This window comes from Dermacentor variabilis, chromosome 8 (genome assembly GCF_050947875.1).
Source record: "Dermacentor variabilis isolate Ectoservices chromosome 8, ASM5094787v1, whole genome shotgun sequence".
NCBI lineage: Eukaryota > Metazoa > Arthropoda > Arachnida > Ixodida > Ixodidae > Dermacentor > Dermacentor variabilis.
Window position 1 is genome coordinate 116,469,460 of NC_134575.1, and position 19,580 is coordinate 116,489,039.

General features: G+C 44.3%; 1 protein-coding gene across 1 annotated transcript; it reads left to right on the forward strand.

Annotated features, from left to right (window-relative positions):
- Positions 1-1,374: 1,374 nt before the first annotated feature.
- LOC142591242 (monocarboxylate transporter 12-like) lies at positions 1,375-18,172 on the forward strand. The gene is made up of 4 exons (XM_075703587.1): positions 1,375-1,943; positions 13,568-13,711; positions 14,625-15,608; positions 17,492-18,172. The coding sequence occupies exons 1-4, from the start codon at positions 1,724-1,726 to the stop codon at positions 17,704-17,706; spliced, it is 1,563 nt and encodes a 520-aa protein (XP_075559702.1). The 5' UTR covers positions 1,375-1,723; the 3' UTR covers positions 17,707-18,172.
- The last annotated feature ends 1,408 nt before the right edge of the window (positions 18,173-19,580 follow it).

Genomic DNA, 19,580 nt, shown 5'->3' on the forward strand with positions numbered 1-19,580 from the left:
CCCACTACAAAGTGCCTCATAAATATATCGTAGTTTTGTCAGATGAAAACCTCGGAGTTATTACTTTTAAACAAAGAAATATTATTTTTTTACATAAAACAAACATAGAAACCTCGATTGCAGCGAAACAGAAACAGCGAAAGCTTTTGGCCAAACAGTTACGACTGAAAATTTCGCTGAAACTATGTATTTCAACTAAATAGATAACCTCACTCTGACGAGGAGAGTTTGATAGTGTTAAATTCTGTCCATGTACGCAGTTAAAATTCCGCTACACGCATTACCATGTCATACAGAAAGTTAGTTGCGTATATCACAAAGAAGAGGTTATCTGACCCGCCCTACTATTTCTCTACTGTAACACAACTGTAGTTATCTTTCAAATGCTATACTAAATATCAGTGTTCTCATTCTCAATTTACAAACTTCCAGCTTGTTGTACTATAATACACTTCCGTCCGTAAAAGACACCGTGTAACTCTCGGTTCTTATCCAGTTCCTCGTAGTGGATGAACGATATTATTTGAGGAAGAAGCAGCCAACCAAATGCACCAAGTAAACTTCAGCGACATAAATGTTTGTTTGGCAGTTTGAAATTTTTATTAGTGTATCAAATTGATTACCCTGATAAGTTGACTTGTAATTATTAAATTAGGTGCGTAGTCTTTTCTTACTCCTTCCCGCACACTACAATTTTTATCTATAATTGGCAACTGCATTTTCTTTATTTGGCCTCTTCTCGTTCCTTTGACAAAGCCACCTGATCCACGCCAATCCCTAATTGCGGTATGCCTACCTAATTATTCAGTAGGACAACAACAACATTTATGTGGGCGTGAGCCAGGTTTTGATGTAACAACAATAAAAGTAGGATGTCTAATAGGTCGTGCTACTAGGATAGTTGGTCCATTCTTGCATCAATTAACAAAAGCCCATGCCTTGGACAGCACAATGAAACAGACGTTGGACGTGTTCCCTGTGTCTGTGTTACTGCCCCTTTCAAGTTGTACGCTTTTGTTAATCCATGTCAATAATAGGGTGCTGCTTTTTAGTGTGAGGTATCGCAGCTGTCGTAGTAAATGAGTGCAGAGCCGAAGTAATCGCTGAGGTCTGCTGGCCTTTTCTTTTTTTACTTAAACGTTAACAGTCACAATACAAAGGTTTTGGCGGCTCCATGTTGTGGCGTAGTTGTATTTTATTAGTGTGAGATACATTGGATCAGACACAGTCTTTCTACTCCCACGGTGAGGTCGTCGACTCGGTCGCCTATTGCTCTATTGTTCTGATTATCCGCGTGGCTTCGCCAGCCAATGGCAGCGATAAGCCAAAGCGAGATACGTGGATTCAATGCGAAAGAACGTTCAGCCTTTGCCTGCCTTAGCCTCGTCAGCGACGTTCTGGCTTACACATGCGATTCCTTCCCTCGTTTCTAGACTTTATTATTCTTCACAGGGACGTATCATTAGCGGAGTAGCATTTACCACAGAATAAGCCTCCGTAGCCATAGTGCACGAAACAAAAGTGCAAATGTCATTATTTATTCCCTTCTGTTGAAGGACAACTCTAATGCGAAGCGACCGTACTTACTTGCTCTGCGTGAACTGCTACATAAATGTGGTCATTCGACAAACCGTCGTTCCTCGACGTTAATTGACTTATTGATAGTTAAAAAGGTCTCAAGAATAACTAGGCCAAAAAGTGGCTCCAAGGGTTTGTCAGGATCATGCCGGGTGCTCGACCGCTGAAGAATGACCCCCAGTTTGGGGTCGACTCAAGATGGAGTTGGATCAATGCGGGCTTCTGCAGTTGGGTGTTGTTCCTGGCTATGGCCACGCCCCGCGTTACCGGCATCTTCTTTTACGGCGTCATCGAGACATTCAGGGTGAGCAGAGGAGAAGCGTCCTGGTCGGTGTCACTGGCGGGTACCCTATTGGTTCTAGCAGGTACGTAATTGTTCCCTTTGTTTGTTCGCCTAATTAGACATCTGGAGCGGCTTCTTTTAGCTGAACCATATTCAGAGAAATTTGCATTACGTAATTTCTGCCTGTCACCGTTACCATGTGCGCCAGGCGGTCCAAATCATACAGCTGCAATTCTTCGGCAAAGTGATATGCAAGACAGTTCCCAGTAACTACGACCTGCTGTGGAGTTGGGTGGGTATTACAACCAGACGACTGGAGCACAATTTAAAAAGAAAGATGCTCGACTGGATCTTGGCCTAGTCCACTAGTCATCAGGTGCCTAAACCTACACGTTCTGTTAGGTACGCTAATAGTGACGCCACACCAGACAGTGTCACATGTAATCCTGCAGCTGTCGACTGCCTTAGAAAGCCCCATTTTCAATTCGTGTGGTTTCTCAATGCACTCAGAAGCGATAAAAAGGAACTAAGCCTGTCAATGCATGAAGAATTTAGACGTAGAGCCTCAGCTGTGAAGCGTGATGTTATCACATGGATGAGGTCATGGATATTCCTGAAATAGAAATGATTTAACACAAATTTAGAAGCACTAAACAATGAGGTTATTTCAGTGTTATATCACGATGAAACAATTTTATACAGCAAATAAATCACTACTGACTAAAAAAATGCGAGTAGTAGCAGAAATGCCTCCACAGGCCTCCGCGATCCCAGTCCGGTACAGCCGTAGTCCCTTTACCACTTTGTCACTGAAGAGTTGAAAGGCAAGAGACAGCCTCTGGACCTCAAAACTGTTGGGATTTGTCTGGGTAGATATGATTACATGTAGAGCTTTTAATGCCACATTTTTGCCATGTAGAGCAATGACTCTGCGGACAATTTTCAGCGACACCTCAGATGTAGAACTTAGGCTACAGTCGTAATTATTCTCTCACCATTAAAAAAAATGAATGTTGCCGCAAAGAATACGTTTCGATATGCGCACTACACTTACATGGCCCTCCGGCAGCAGGTAGTCGGAAGCCAGCAATCCATTGAGTAGACACTTTGGCAAGTGGGGGAAATCTGAAAAAAAATAGAGCCGGCGTTCAGGATTAACAGGATGTGGTGCACTAAACTATGTGTTTGTGGAAGACGCACGGGTGCCCATCACTGACCCCATTTTTCTGTTCCACGTGGCTCCGTCAAAGGTGATGAAGTCTAGTTTGAGTCCTGCCTTTTTCGACATAATCACAGTTTCCAGCATTATAATCATCAGTAGGGCTCTCTTTATGTTGCCTTTCTTGGCAAATGTTGCGAGCACCCAGGCCCACTTCCCAACGAATGGTAAAATGTTATAGCCATCCCATGGTCGCTGATGGTGCGTTTATATTCTTCTGGCGTAAAGGGGCCAAGATTTACAAAACCTTCCATTTGTCCCGCGGTAGCCACTTATAACTGCTCCGATAATTTCATTTCGTCAGCGATGAGACCTCCGCATTGCCTCAACTTATTCATTAAAGTAGTCTGTTCATTCAGCACGTCAAATACATTCATGTTGATGCCCAACCCCGTTGAGTATGACTTGAGATATTCACCGAGAGTTGTTTTGCTGTGAAAGGCAGGTATTTTCCTTTTTCTCAGGTGCTCATACGGTGTGTGGCTCTTCATTTTCATCGACATACACTCGAGCACCCATTCGTTGGTATACCCCCTGTGTACTGTTATGCGAGAAAGTTTAAAAACATTATGTACTGCCACACGGTGCTAGGATGGAAAGCTCGCTATTCTTCTCTTGAAGGCTTCCGAAATCCTTGCGCTTTTGGCCTCCATTTCTGCGAGCTGGTTCTGCATGGTTGATGCAAACTTTTGGAGGCGTGCTGCCTTTCGTTTCTCCGGCTTTAATCAACTAGCTGTGGCTTCCTTTTAGAGCGCAACTCTCAATCGCCCTTTGCTGCGGCTAGCATCGGCGGCGGCGCAATCGAGCGACTGAGCACAACAGCGAACGATGAAAGAGAAACGCGTAGTAACCGGCCGGTGCCGCGCACTTTGGTGCCGCGCACGACTTGTTCTGCAACGATCGCTATCAGATGGCGCCAGAGCACATTGCGTCATCTGTTCACTTCCTCATCTTTCTTCGGTCGCTGCTTTTCATCGGCTGACAAATATTCAGCGTTATCGCACGACGCACCTGCATGTACCAGAAGTTTCAGGAATGTTTTCGATAGTTCTAGCCGTTGGCCGTTGTCACTAAAACGTTTTGTAATCTGATTGTATGCGAGACGCGAATCGTGTAGTACTTTCTGGAAGCCACGCGGGCACCACCGACTACTCTGGAACCTTCGATGAGTCATGTATGCACGCAGATGCGCTTAACCTGCAGACCAGATTTCCGACGATCGCCGACTCTGCTCGCCGCTATCGATTTGCTCGAGTACTTGCGTGCTACTTGTTTTGCAACGCTTTGAGACACGTGACAGACTTTCCGCGCCAGCCACTAAATCGCGAAATGAAAACACGTATGTTCGCGCTCAAATTTCGCATTAGGGAGTATTGTAATCGTCGGTCAATTTTTTTCGAGACAAGCGGTCTCGGTTTTGAGGTACGCGACTTCCTACTCTGAAGGCACTTTGGTGTGGACTTGCACTCGGCACACACGTCACCTTAAAAAAATAATAAACGTGGTGCCCACGTATGATGCACATATAAAATACTGCGAAAAATGTGAAAAGCAATCAATATTACAACTGACAAGATACCTTGCTTGGAAACCTTTTCCACGCCCTTCGTGCTGAAGACTTTGTCACCAAATGTGGTTGTTGCAGACCGTAGCTTCGCTGTTAGAATGTGCGACATCCCATCGAATTCCATCATCGTCATGGCCCCATTCCAGATTGTGCTGGCGTCCGCTTCTTGCAGCACACGCTTCACCACAGCGAGTGAATGTATAGTGAAGTAACCGCACAGCACACCACAAGGAACATTTGCGCTGAAACCTTATTTTCATTAGCACGAACAACAAAAGTTTATCGTGAAAATTTTCAAGTTTGACATTTCTTCGCATTGCTGTTGTCGCGAAGAGCACGCTTGCGTCACTGTCGCAATTAAGGTTGCACCAGAGCTTTGACGGAAGCTTCACTTCTTGAAGCAAGCTAACTGTGAAGGGCTCACAATCGGTGGAGCCTGCAGCTTCATTTAGTGCGTTCAGCTCGGATATGGAGACATCCTGCAGAAGCTGACGAAGCTCTTCCTCCGCTATATCTCAACTTCCGTGTTGGGCGCCCAGTCGTGACTTCTTGCTGATCGACAAAACGCCTGCTGTTGCTGTCCCTTTTGTTTCCGAGATGTTTCACGCTCCGGACAGAAAGGTAAGATGGACAATCAAGTAGGAGGGTAGGGACCGCGTCAGGTGCTAGTGACGGGATCCCACGAGGAAGTCGTACTTCACAGCCATTCATCGCATGTATATAATCCCGCAATATGCACGCGGGTTCAAAGTGGCACTCAGAGACCGCTGAGGATTCATGCTCTTCGCAGAATGCGCTCCCACTTTTTTCTGAGCTCACTGTCCTTTCGAGCAGCGAACAAAGACGCTTCAAGAGCGCCCCGATAACCGCTCCGACAGCGCGGAGCGAAGCAATGGTAGTCCGTCTTTGCCATCTGCATCGTGCGTCTCTGTTGTCGACGTAGCAAGAACGTCCCAGGGTACCGCACGTGAGACAGTTTTAAAGCGAAAGCTTCACTGGTAGCGAACTCGCGATTTCGCCGTGGCGGTGCTCCGAGGAGGCACATGACGTCACTACACCCACCTTGCCACAAATATTTCTCTCTCTCTCTCTCTCTCATTCCCTAGTCAATACTGCGCATCCGCCGCTGCGCAGCGCCGCGCCTTTCCGCTGCCGCCGGTTGATATGACGTCACACCATGTTCCTCGTCGTTGCGCTCGCCTCCGCTCGCTTCGCCAGCTGGGTCGCATGCCTGATAACATGTCGGAGGATTGAAAAGGAGAGCTCGCGTGCGCCGCAACCACAATTGAGGCGGCAGTATGGGCGGCGACAGTTCTGATAAGCAGGAGGAGGCCTGGAATCAACAAAGGAACGAGATGAAGAGGAAACGAAACGCCTAGGAAACAGACGAACGGCGCGCCGAACGACTGGCTAAACGCCGCAACATAGCTAGACAACCAGACTAACCTGGACTTGCAATTAAGATTTACGAAGGCTAACCATGCTCTATGCTTTAGCTTTCGCTACGTATATCCTGGCATAGCCGAGCTAAGCCACTGCCAATTTTTCTCGAGGATATGTCACTATTTGCTGCTCGGGGAACCACGGTGAAACGTATACGTGGAAAGAACACGTGGTTTGCAAACCCGGTGAGCCTTTCCAACTGCAAGGCGACTGGGCAGCGACTAGTAAATGGTGCGGTAGCACCCTCTGCAGCGAGAAGAGGCGTTCTGCTTCTACCGTGGCGCTGCCGTGCGCCTCCGTTCGCGCCACTAGGTCATCATTGTAGTTGGAGTTTATTGCGACTTTAGGCAATACGTGATAGCCATGGCGCCGGAGCAAAAGGAGAGACTGTACACGCCTGACTAGGCTCCTGGCGACACGATCACAAGAGTGCAGACAAAAAAGAAAAAAATGTGTGTGCACTTATATACACTTACTTTATATATATATATATATATATATATATATATATATATATATATATATATATATAAATGAGAGAAGGGGAACCGAGGGACCCGATTTTGCTTATCATGACCACATAAAGCTAACAGACAATGAACCCATGTGCAACATACGTGTGATGTGGAGTTTCTGGGTTCGGCTCCTACCGACGGCGAGTTATCTTTCTCTCCACTTTCACTTCACTTTGCTTCATTGCTTGCTACACTCCAATTTCAACCGCAGTTGATTTTCCATGTGCTTTCCTTAGCTTCATTCTGTTGGCTTTACGTAGTCATAACTAACAAAATCGAGCCCCTCGGTTCCCCTTCTTCTCTCATTTATTCATTGCGAGGGCTTCGAATTTGGCAGCTTTGGTGCAATTAGGTAGCATGCGAGTGTTTATTAGCCACGTTCCGCTCTCCTAAGATCATGTGTTACGTGACGCCATAGAGCGTAAACAGGATGTTCCACATCCACCTAACGTAGCTCTGAGTGGCGCTGGCTAACACTCCTAAGGCTAGATCTAGAAAACATAAATGCCAAAGTTAGTGGTCGAATTGATGGCCGTCGCCGTAGCAGAATTGGTAGTGCAACAGATGCGAAATGCGGAGGTTGGGGGTTCGGCTCCCACCGGTGGCAAGTTATCTTTTCGTACACTTTCATTTCCCCCCCTTCTTTTATTGTTTTTCACATTCCAACTTCAACCATAGGTAATTTTCCCGATGCTTTCCTTGGCTGCATTCTCTGCTGGCTTTATGGGGTCATGATAGATAGATATATCATAGGCGCCGTTTACGTGAGGCTCCGGGGCCTGAGCCCCCTCCGAAGTTTCACGAGGTGAGCGGCAGAGCCCTGAACCTAAAGTGTCATTAGCAGATTTCTGTTACCCACATCTTTTGAGGTTTAATTTTAGTTCTTTTTTATTTAAAATATTGTGGCTACTGTCCTACTGCCGCATTGCTGTCCTGCACCTGCACGGCTTTTAATTCGTACCTTCGCTTTATTTCTGCAAATCCTGACAATAAGACAAGCTCATTAGAAGCACCAGCGGCACCTACCTCATCCTTATTTTTTTTACTTCAATACTTCTCTTTTAATTTCCACTGTGAACACCATGCAGAGACACAGTATATTTAAAGATATATGCAGGACAACGTTTATAATATTTTTTAAAGAGAAGGAGGTAGCCAACTAACAATTATTTGTAATGGTATGCATAGCCTATGCCTAGAGAATGAATGTGCTGCTGTGCGTCCACCCCACTTCAAGTTTCTTTGCGTGCGTTTTTGACCCTGACAGAAAACGTGCAGACTTCAGTGACCCCTTCGGCAGAGTTTTTTATCAACGGTGTGATAAACGCACGTGAATGACATGTTTCAGTTCAGTATTCCTTCTCTTTCCGAATGGCAATGCTAACAACTAATGAAAAAAGAAAACCCTGAGAACACGAGGTTTGTTCAAGTGCAACTGGCATTAAAGGCTATATAGCAGTACAGCCGCCGTGAAAACATTGAGATACACGGTATGCAAAAAAAAGAGAATGAAAAAATTACAGGGTCGCTTATGTTATGCCGAAGACGACTTGAAGGTCCGTAAGCCCAAATTAATTAGCTAGTCTATTTAGGCACGGTAATTAGACACTTTATTTCGCGGAGTTATCCATCTTTAATTCCTGCGTCACGCACTTTAATCACGGAGTCATCACTCTAAATCGCTTTCACATCCCTCCTAATTCGCTTTGGTTGCTCTTAATTAAATTGTGGTCCTCCTTAGCTCACTTTGATTAAATTAACCGTAATTTGCTCCGCCCCCCTTCCTAATTAATTTTTATTCCTCCTAATTCGCTTAGCCATTGTCTTCATTCAATTAGTGATGCTCTTAATTCGCTTAGTAATCCATTTTATTTCGCTTTGAATACTCTTAATTCACTTTGATTCCTTTTTACTCACTGTGGTTCCACTAAAATCGTATTTATTCATCTTAATTCAGTTTGATTCCTCTTAAATCACTTTGTCCTCCTTCCTAATTTACTTTGATTCCGCTTAAATCTAATTGAGCCATCTTAATTCAGTTTGATTCCTCTTAAATCACTTTGTCCTCCTTCCTAATTTACTTTCTCTTTAATTTGCTTCGATTACTCTTAATCTGCTTCGATTCCTCCTAATTCGCTTTGTCATCCTGCGCTTTGTCATTCTCAATTCACTTTGCCATCAACTTATGCGCAGTTTTGCTTTAGTGCGCTTTAACTGCCTTTAACTCTGTGAAGAGCTCACTAATCCTTTTAAGCATCAAATGCTTTTAATTCTCGTTGTCGGCGACTTTCAAGACAGCTTAAGTGAAAATCCAGAACCGCTATCCGGGCACTCAAGACGAGAATGGGACGAGAATGGGGAGAGAGAACGAAACGAGAACACCCGGGGATCGTTGCGAGAGTAAAACGAGATCATCTGGGCAACCAGTCAAAATTTAAGAAAACGTGGTCTCTGGCCCCCAAACGCTTGTACAGGACCGTATTACATAAGCTAGTTATTGGCCAAACATGTTACAAAAAAAATATTGTTGTCGATTTATTCCGAATGTTTGTTCCCAATATCACTGTGCTCTTTTCAATGCCAGCGGTCCGTGAGTTCCGCGGCGCGGAACTCACGCCGCTGGCGGAACTTTGCGCCGCCTCCTTCGAGAGATGTGGCGCCATGCTGCGTGACCAGGCCGGCAGCGTCTGGCGCTCAACAGATGGTTGTTACGGCAGTGAGATGGTTGTGAGCAATCGACATAATTACTTCAACCTGTCTGCTTTGCCGGTAACCATTTCATGCTTACATCTGCTCTCGATTACGGGAGAACCGGCCTTTTGTATACGATATGTGCTGTCGGCCTGTTTTCGCTCAAATAAGTTCAAGGTCGATTGAAGGAAGAGATATGTAAGGATTTCGTCTTAAAACTTTCTTGATAAAATGCACTGTCTGAAACGTATGCTTGAGCTTTCCGAGCGATCAGATTCGGACCTCGGTTCCCTTCATCGGTTGTAGCCACGTGCTGGTAAAAAAAAACTGCGGGGATAGCCCGCTAACGATTTGTCATGTTGCAAGAACGGTGGATTCAAAGTCGCTCGGTTCCCCTGGAGAAAGAACCAGGCTCGCGCATTTTCGACAACCTAACTGCGATGAAAGAAAGGCGAGTATAGCTAGCGCAAACGAAAGGAAAACAAACGAAGCACTGCTTCGTGTGGCAAAAAAAGCGACTTTTTCGTACGAAAGAATAATGGTGACAGTGTCATTCGAATTTGCCGAGAAAGTGATCTCGCGAGCGTGGTTTCGTATCACCGCTACACGTGTCGTCTTGATAAGCTTTATTCTTTCCCATGCCGGTTTCATTGTCTAAGTCTTATCTCGATACCGTTTCATTTCCTGATTTTCCTTGTGAGGATCGAGAGTAAGCACTTGCGCTTATATTTATTTTTATCTCTTAAACCCACAAAGCTTACGGAACAAACAGGACCAATTAGATACATTATTTATGTCTTTCGGCTTTGAGTTTGATATTTTGGCCTGCACGCAAACTTGTTACAAAACCGCTCAAGACGTAATTCAAATCGATGGCTACAAAACTGAATGCTTGAGTAGATGCAGGTAGTAAGAAAGGCGGTGGGGTTGGTTTATACATTTAAAAAAATCTGTGCATAATGAAGCTATGGCTGAATACTGTGCTATATCGTCCCATTACAATTCCTTTTTGCCAGATGTAGAACATTCGTAGCTTGCGTTGCTTATGGGCCTCCTTCTGGGTCATTGGCAAAATTTTTCCGTCGATTTTAAGCATTGCTTGATTCTCTATCGTCACTAAAAATGCCTGCGGTGATTTGGGTGACTTTAACATTGATTGGTTACAATCTGGCAATACGTCCGTTAGTGAATTTGTCGACCTGTTATCAATGTATGGCTGTTTAAACAAGATTACTCCGCCTACTCAAGTCACTGCATCCAGTGAAACCTTGACTGATTTGTGTCTGATTTACTATGATGAAAGTGACGTGAAAGCGGATGCGCTCATAAGTGTCGTGAGTGATCATTTACGTTTGTTCTGTTTCATTCCTAAGTGCACATTTCTACAGGTTACCTCAAAACACTAGACTAAATTCACTAGAGTGATAACTAAGCGCGAAATATATATTTTCCGTCAATATATCAGATCTGTAAATTGCAATGGAATTTTAGATAAAGGAAAATCCGATTCCAACCTTTTATACAGTGCATTTCTTGAGAAATTTATTGAAATTTATGAATATTCGTTTCCTTTGGCAAGTGTTAGAAACTTTAAGAAAGCGATAAAACCCTGGATTGCCTATGACTGTGTTAAAAGAATATAATTATGAGATGAGATTTTCGGAACCTTTCTCAAATATAAGGACACAGAAATTTAAGCAATATCAAAAATCATGAACCGGGTAAATGGTTATATAAAAAATCACGTGTTGATTAGTGCGCTTACAAATTTATGGGCATTCTTTATGACCCCCCAAAAAACTTGGCCCACTCTAAAGGACTTATTGCGGCACACAATAAGCAGCATTTCACAGGAACTGATCCTGCTAGTAACAGCGCAAAATGCAGACAAGAGACGAGACAAGAAGACACCACAAGCGCCACACCACAGCGCTTGTGGTGTCTTCTTGTCTCGTCTCTTGTCTACATTTTGCGCTGTTACTAGCAGGATGGAAAACCAACAAGCCCAAGCTGCTATTACAGGAACTGATGTCCGGGAATGAAGTATTAAGCGGTAAATCCCTCACTGGAGTATTCAGTCACCAGTTTTTGAGCTTTTTATCTTTTGACTCGGAAGTTAACAAGTCTGAATACTGTAATAATCCCAGTTGGCAGAATACTATGTACCTTTGTCCTGTTACATCCACAGAAATAGCACACATTATTGACATTTTAAAAATAGTTCTTCATTGTGTTTATGACGGTATTAAAGCAGCACCAATCAAAGCAGTCGTGCACTTATGCGATGTTTCTTGTGGCATAACAAACCTTAATCTAATTCGTTGAACTGGGTTTTCACTGCGTGGGCGTTTGGAGAAGTTTCAGACTCCAAATGTTCAACACACTTGCTCAAAGCCACAAGTACCCTGACTGTCTGTCTTGTCAATAATTTCGTCATGCTTGTCAGAAAGAAGTTGGATAAATGCCTAAATGCTACCGGTGCATTTGACAGTTTCAGACACGGCGTCCACTTTGGCCACAAGCGGAAGAATTAAAATGTTTCTCATTTAGCTGATCCAGCTTACGTTCAAGTCTTTGGCTTTCAGACAGGTTGGATGACTCATCGCCTGTTCTTTATTTGTTTGATGTGTAGCACAATTCCAATAGCTTTTTCAAGGAATCGCCTTATTCGGAAGGCAGGCACAGTAATTTCAGAACATTTAACAACATGGTATGAATATATACACATTGTGCACAAAAGGGGTATTTCTTCGAGCCCAATGTCTTCATTGCGGGCCAAACATTCAATCATAATAACAGTGAACAATGGTTAGCCAGATGCACAGCACCAGCGGGGAACGCTGCAAGCTTAAGAGCGAGTTGGAAGCAAAATAACAGCAATCTGAAACAGTGGCAAAACAAGTGCGCAAGAAGCGATGCTGCGTGGTGCCCACTGCCACTGCTGTGCCCGAAAAGCGAAGAATCTAGGATCCAGCTGTTCTTTTAAAGTCCGTCGTTCTCAGGTTTGGTTGCACTATATGGTTCACTATACTCTGGGCGCACAGGACAAAAGCATGCATCAAGGCGCCATCTTTCTCGGCCTCCATACTAGCACCCACAGCATACAGCACGACACAGGACTTTGACTTATCGCACTAACATTTTATGCGGAGCATCACAGCGATGGCGACACCGAAAAATTTCCTTGGCTGTCCATGCATCGCATATATTAAATTTCTACTTAAAGCATGTAATGTCGACTCACAGGTATTTTCTAAAATAAGCCTACTTCTTAATGAAATAGTTCATTATATTCATCAGTTAGGTAGTTCGCATGACTTTCTTTGCTTTAGCGATTCGGTATGTGCGACTAAGTGTGCGCCATTCTTGGCCGATCCTCCAGAATGTGGATGTGGCACTGTGACACAGCATTTACAGAATGCTAAATGTGGCTGGATGTGTATCGTGTCTCTATGTGCACACACCTCTTATGGCTATTATTTCTTAACAAACATCCTACATCATATACGACTTTCGTCCTCGTCACATCGCTGCGTAATGATCTCACTGCGCATCCGCATTATTTGGTGTTTACGGTGTAGTTCCTAAACATAAGCGGCGTAGTGTCTATACAAAACACCCAGTACGGGCGCACGAACTGTCAATTATTAATAAAAGCAATGCGCACTTGCCTGCGCATTGCCTGGCCGGCAAGTGTAAGCTATGGTTGCGTAAGCTTAAGATTCTAGGCAGAAGCAAGGATGGAACTTCTCGTGAACCTTTGGAAGCTTATCACATTACAAAAAGAAGCACAAATTGCGTTAGCCACACGTTGATCTGCTTATTTGGGACCGAAACGCCCCTGTTGAATTTTTTTTTTGTTCTTTGCCATGAATGAGGTGCATGGATGCGCTATACTGTGTGTATCTATTATTTCCTATATGTTCTGGGGCGACCCGATAAACCAGTTGTGAGCAGCGCCCGTGGTGTACTGTACTCTTCTTTGTCCGTGTTTCTTTGCACTACAATGGCTTCGATACATAACAATTGTCTGATAATAATGTGATGTTTGTGGTGGATAAACGTTAGCGGTGCATGAGGTTGCATGTCACAAAAGAGGATAAAAGTAAACACAATAGTAGGCGTGACGGTTATTTGTACAGAATTTACTGCACAGTACTTTTACGTACAGAACATACAGAAACACCTTTAGAAACACCTTTACCTTTACATACAGAAACACTTGTGCTCTGTATCTGCATAATCATTGTTTGTTTGTTTTTCCGACGCAGGCCCAATAGCTGGCACCCTCTGCCAGCGCTTTTCGTGCCGGACCGTCCTGATAGGCTGCTCGTCTGTGGCAGGAATCGCTGCAAGTTTATGCTACCTGGCGGAAAATCTTATCTTTATCACGATTTCCTTCGGGATTGTTCACGGTAAGCCTTAAGTGTGGTCAAAGCGCATGAGTTCATTGGAAAGGGTGACCCCTATGGAAGTAGTAGGATATGAAATATAAAAAATGCAGTCGATCAATTTGGACGAGTTGGTTACCTTGAAAAACTTATTGTAAAATGAGCATTCAATCGGCAAATTTTGCTTTCTGGCGGGAATTGATGGTAATTGTGTTAGCCGAAAGGAAACGCGATTTATGCCAAAGGTGCTTACGTATATACTTTACACCCTTCACAAAACCTACTGTTTTGCAAATAATTGGCACTACATTACGATTTGCACGAATGGTGATTCGCTGCGCTTCTTTTTGACAAATGTTTCAAGACGAAGCATTCTGCCTTTTCGCTATCGCGCATGGGTTAGAGTGCTTGCTGTGCGATTTTTACTCTTCTGTAAGTCATATCGAAATTAATGTTATCATGGCTGAAAGCTATGCGAATTAGTTACTGGCATTATGAATTTTTTTTTAAATATCGAAAATTCCACGTAACTTGAATAGTCATAATCGCACTTCAACGCTGAGTCTGGCCAATACGCAAACCGAGCAAGCCTTGAACGTGCGGTTTCGATATTCTGAAATTGACGTTATTAGAGACCTATTAGGTACGTAGGAACTCCTCTGCAAAAAAAACATCCTGTGTGTGCGTGTGCGTGTGTGTGTGTTGAATGACATGTTAATGTAGCAAAAAAACAGAAAAAAGTATTCTAAGTGACAGACAGAACAGAAAAAGAAAGGCGGCGCTACTATTGTCATTCGGCAAACACCAACTCGCCCAAGAAAAAGTGATTGTGCGTATGTGTGCGCGTGTCTACACGCCTAATGTCTGGCATGGCTTTTGCATGTAATGCCCTGACTTTTGTCGAATATTTGACAAACACCATAACGTTCTCGTGCAGGCTCCGCCCTATGCGGCATGTACGTCGCTGCCAATGTCTTGGTGGCGCAGCACTTTGAGAAGCGAAGGGCCATGGCCTGCAGCCTCGTCTATACAGCGAGTGGTCTCAACAACGTCGTTTTCCCTCCTCTGATGGAGTTCCTACGCACAACCTACGGAGTTCGCGGAGCGTTCCTGCTTTACGGAGCTATTCTACTAAACACGATTCCAGCTGTCATCGTCCTTAGGAGCCCGCCGTGGTTCACCAAGCCGACTTGTGCGCCGAGAAATGCGGAACGTGAAGCGGATGACCCAGGAAAAGTGACAGATGTTGCGAACACTGCGTCAAGCGAAGACGTCGCGTCAGCGGACGTGTCGAAGAATTCTTCGTCCTACTCACAAAATGGGTCAACGAGTAAACACTCAGCGAGCACTTCGATGAGCACCGAGGGAATGAGTTCACAGGCCTGTTTGTGTGAAGACAAAAGCGCAGCAAAGATGACGCAAACTAAGAAAGTTCTAGCATTCCTTAGACCCAGCCCTACGACTAAGCAGTTCTTGACATTCTCTTTTCTTGTCCACGGTCTTTCTTTCGCAGCAGTTTTCTTCACCGCAGGCGTATTCGTCATGATACCGGCCGATCTTGCCAGAGACCGCGGCCTGAAGCCTTCAGATTATGTGTATGTCCTGCAAGCTTTTTCTGCTGCAGACGTCTCGTTTCGAGCAGTCGTTGGCTTCGCCATCGACTCGCGCATCTTATCTATTGAATCGTCGATGCTGCTGGGATACGTGGTGCAGGGAGTCGCTTACGAGTGGCTCGTGTGGGCTGGGGCGCTACCGCCAATGATTGCCGCTGCGTTTTTCATGGGCGCCACCTGTGGTTCGAGACTGTCTCTGCAGGCGCCCGCCTTGGTCCAGGACTTCGGCATCAGCATTTTGCCGACGATGATGGGCGGAGTGTCCTTCTGCGCTGGTGCATCGCTTCTCCTGCGACCACTGCTGATCGGTAAGCACAACATAAACCCGGAATAAACGGGTCACTTACCAGTCCCGTCTAAATTGGCTTATTCACTGGAAATTCTAAAGCACCGCCTGGGGAGCTTCTTACTGCAAACATTTTTCATATTAGCTCCTTAGAGGAGATGGAAAACCTGGAATGTCACTTACCCCTGCTGTCTTTGGGCGAGCAAAACTGGCAACACCGCCTCACGTTTAATTCACTGCGCCCTGCCTGTATTTTATTTCTCCAGTTTTTTTTTTTTTGCTTCGTTTTCTTGTTGTTTTTTTTGTTGTTTTTTTGCTTGCTGGTGTATATGGCTTTATGTGTGTGACCTTGAGTTTCCAAGAGGAAGCACGGCTCCCTCTAAAGGAAGGTCGTGAAAGCTTTCGTTCGAAATTTTAGCTACTATCGTGTCGTGCAGCATGGTTTGATACACTCCAGACATAATAATCAGCTGGTAATCACGCAAAGCGCTTGTCTCTCCGTTGATGCTCGAATCTGGTGAGGACTAACATGTTGCGCTAGTTAGTTCTGGATCACAGCCTTTTTTTTCTTGCGTTTTTGCTAAGACGAAAAGCTTACTAGGCGAAGGCACCGCATTTTGTGAACATAATAACGTGCCCACAGCCTGCCATAAGGTGAAAAAAGATCACACCTCGGCATGAAGAGAAGCTCGACTAGTTTCACAGCGTTAAAGATTATCATTAGGTGTTTGCTGGTTCCCCTACTTTTACAGGGACTGGCTGCTGTCGGACGCGATAGGGCGGTACCAGACATAGTGGAAACAAACACTGGATATAGTACAAACACATGTGGCCCGCTGGTCGAAGGGGACGTAGCTGTTGCGATTCGGTCAAAATTTCATCTCCTTCATGCCATTGTGGTAATTCCTTCGCTTTTATGTCATTATCATTCCTCCACCATATTCACTCGGTCGTCGTCACTGAGTTGTCATATCCTCGTCATCACGTGTGCATTGTCATTCCATCGTCGTCGTCCCATAATGATCATTGCGTCATCCCCATTCCTTCGTAGGCAACAACTTCATCACAACGATGACTTATGATGATGGGATGACCGAACTGGAATGACCATCACAGTGTGACGACGGAAGCTGGGACGGCTTTGCTGCCCCTATTGTTTCAAATAACGACTTCACCTTTAATTCAAGTTCGCCATCGAAGAACATTTTATCATATAACCTTAGACAGCTGCAGTCATGCCCAGCCCTCAGACATTGCCTCGCATGGAAATCTTTGAGGTACGCGTAACAAATAAATAAATAAATAAATAAATAAATAAATAAATAAACTGTCTCTATACTAGACTCTATGCTACCATTAACCGTTAAGGGCCAGCCGATCCCATCGATAACGCAGGGGGCGCGCCGCCCTGATCAGTGAGAAGGCGCCACAGGAAATGGCATTTAGACTCGTTAGATTATCCTGCCCATGTATTCTGTAGTCTCAGGTGGTCATAGAAGTAAATTGGTATTGGTTTCGGGACTGCTGCCACTCTCCTGTCAGTTGTCTATGCTTCCAGTTAGAGTAAGGTGGAATAAAGTGGAATAAGGTAGATTAAAGTGAATTAAAGTATATTAAGAATAGTACAAAAACAGTAAGGTGGATTAACGTAAAGTTCTAAAGGACACGTGGCAAGATATGACGCCACTTGTCATGGTCACGGAATAATTGGAAGTGAAATTGGTTCCGAGATGCTCACGTCACGTGTCACGTCATGACAAGTGACACTTCATAATGCTTTCGCATTCAATTCGCGTAAGGATCATTAAGTGACTGTCAATTTTATTGTGCAATAGTGTGCTCATGGCCCGCAAGGCTTAAACCAGTGGGCCACTTAATTTTAAGGCACAATTTCTTTTTGTGCAGGTTACTACAGAGACACGCTTGGCGACTACACTGGATTGCTGCATTCAATGGCTGCCCTCAACGCGTTATTTGTATGCTTGTGGACGGCAAAACTTATCGCGAAGAGGAGGGCGACGATGAAGTTGAAAGCTGCGGAGAACGAGGAAACAAGCAGGACTGATTTACACCAATCTGGAAGTGACATGAAATGCAGTGGAGAATCATCGGCTACTTGAAGTGCTTCGAGCTGTAGTTTTAGAAATTTACATAGTACGGCGCCTAAAAGTTAAAGTATCAGTGACTTTGCTGACAACGCTAAGCTAGACTCCCAAAGGCTGCTGCCATGGGCGGTTTATGCTCTTCAAAGGACACAGTTTTTTGCAGATCATTTGAGTTATCAAATACATATAATAATTAAATATTTCGCAACTGAATTCTCTATTTTCGCAATCACATTATGTTTATATATTAGAAACTTCAAGACAATCATACTCAAAAAGATCGCAATTTTGTTCTATTCTTCTAGTGCGCCTGTTTTCCTATGTATTCAACACCAAACTTGACACTCATTGCGATAATTTTGCTTTTAGATGAAAGACACGACACAAGCACTAACTGCCCTTGTGGCGTAGGTCATTCCGTATAGCACGCTATTTTCAAACCCCGTTGAAGCTGATAACAGCTGAGCTCCTGCTCTTATCTGGGAAAGATTTCCGTGCCCTCCTCAACCGTCTGCGTCGCAAGAAGGGGAGGGGGGGGGGGGCTTTGTGTAGAGACTACCGCTTCCGAACGTTGATTACGAATATCCTATGAACAAGAAAAGCGTTCGGGGAGAACCAAACAAAATAGGATTGCCGTCGTATGCGACTGTCTTGATACTTGCAATACTAACGTATACCATAACCGCGGAATTGAAAAATTTAATCAAATATTTTTTGTTGATTGTTAAAGGCTAATAATATTCGTTCGCGAACGCCTGTGCTCCTGCGCAATTCCCTATGCAATCAGCATTTCCTTAGTTATGGCATAGCCTTTTCATTATACCGTTGGCGCCCAGCGTGCTTTTAAATGTACAGTGCCATTTTCACTTGTAAATAATTAAACACAAAACACACAGCGTTCCTCGATACGCCATTTTGCTAAGAATGGCCCTGCGAAGACGACCGCATTGTAGTTTTTTGACAGGTGCATGATGTGTTTGATCTATTCATCGCCAAACTTGCAACAGTACTGAACATAGCAGCTGCTGCTATGCATGCAGCTTCTTTATTTTTTTTTGTAATAATAATTAATATTTGGGGTTTCACGTGCCAAAACCACTTTCTGATTATGAGGCACGCCGTAGTGGAGGACTCCGGAAATTTTGACCAGCTGGGGTTCTTTAACGTGCACCTAAATCTAAGCACACGGGTGTTTTCGCATTTCGCCCCCATCGAAATGCGGCCGCGCCGTGGCCGGGATTCGATCCCGCGACCTCGTGCTCAGCAGCCCAACACTATAGCCACTGAGCAACCACGGCGGTTTTTTTTTGTCAAGCATAGCATACTCTTGTCGAAAGTGAAGTTTTTTGGGTAAGTTTTAGAAAAGAAGGGCGTCAACAATGAAAGCATGACATTCCATATAAAATACATATTTATGCCGTCGCCACAAAATCAATGCAGGTGTACTTTGTAAGGTATGCTGGGCCTGTGTCTATGCTAGAGGGGTCTGGTTGACCTCAAAGCACACACGATGGTTATTTTTACCTGTATTTTGCCAAAATATTTCTTGTTTCCTGGAAGAACTTCAGAGATAGTTGCAGGAAAGAAATGTATTTAGAATTACATCAACATTGCTATTATTCCTCCTGTTTCCTTTCTTGCTGCCGACAAAGATGACGATGCTCTTGTATAGTCAGCCAATAAAGTAGCGAGCGGTGTTAGAGGGTACTTATATAAATAGAAACAACTCCGATATCACATGAAGAATATTTATAAAGATGGTTCATGCATCTTTCACTACAAATTGGAAAACGAGTGGGAGGGAACAGAAAACAACAAAGACTGTATATTCCTATGCCAGTCGATATGAGTTATGCAGTAAAAGGAGGGCAACCCAGATTGGTGAACCA

Coding starts and splice junctions, on each gene's coding strand:
- LOC142591242 (XM_075703587.1), top strand. CDS start 1,724: ATGCCGGGTGCTCGACCGCTGAAGAATGACCCCCAGTTTGGGGTCGAC. Junction 13,712..14,624: donor TTCCTTCGGGATTGTTCACG/GTAAGCCTTAAG, acceptor GTTCTCGTGCAG/GCTCCGCCCTATGCGGCATG. Junction 15,609..17,491: donor CCTGCGACCACTGCTGATCG/GTAAGCACAACA, acceptor CTTTTTGTGCAG/GTTACTACAGAGACACGCTT.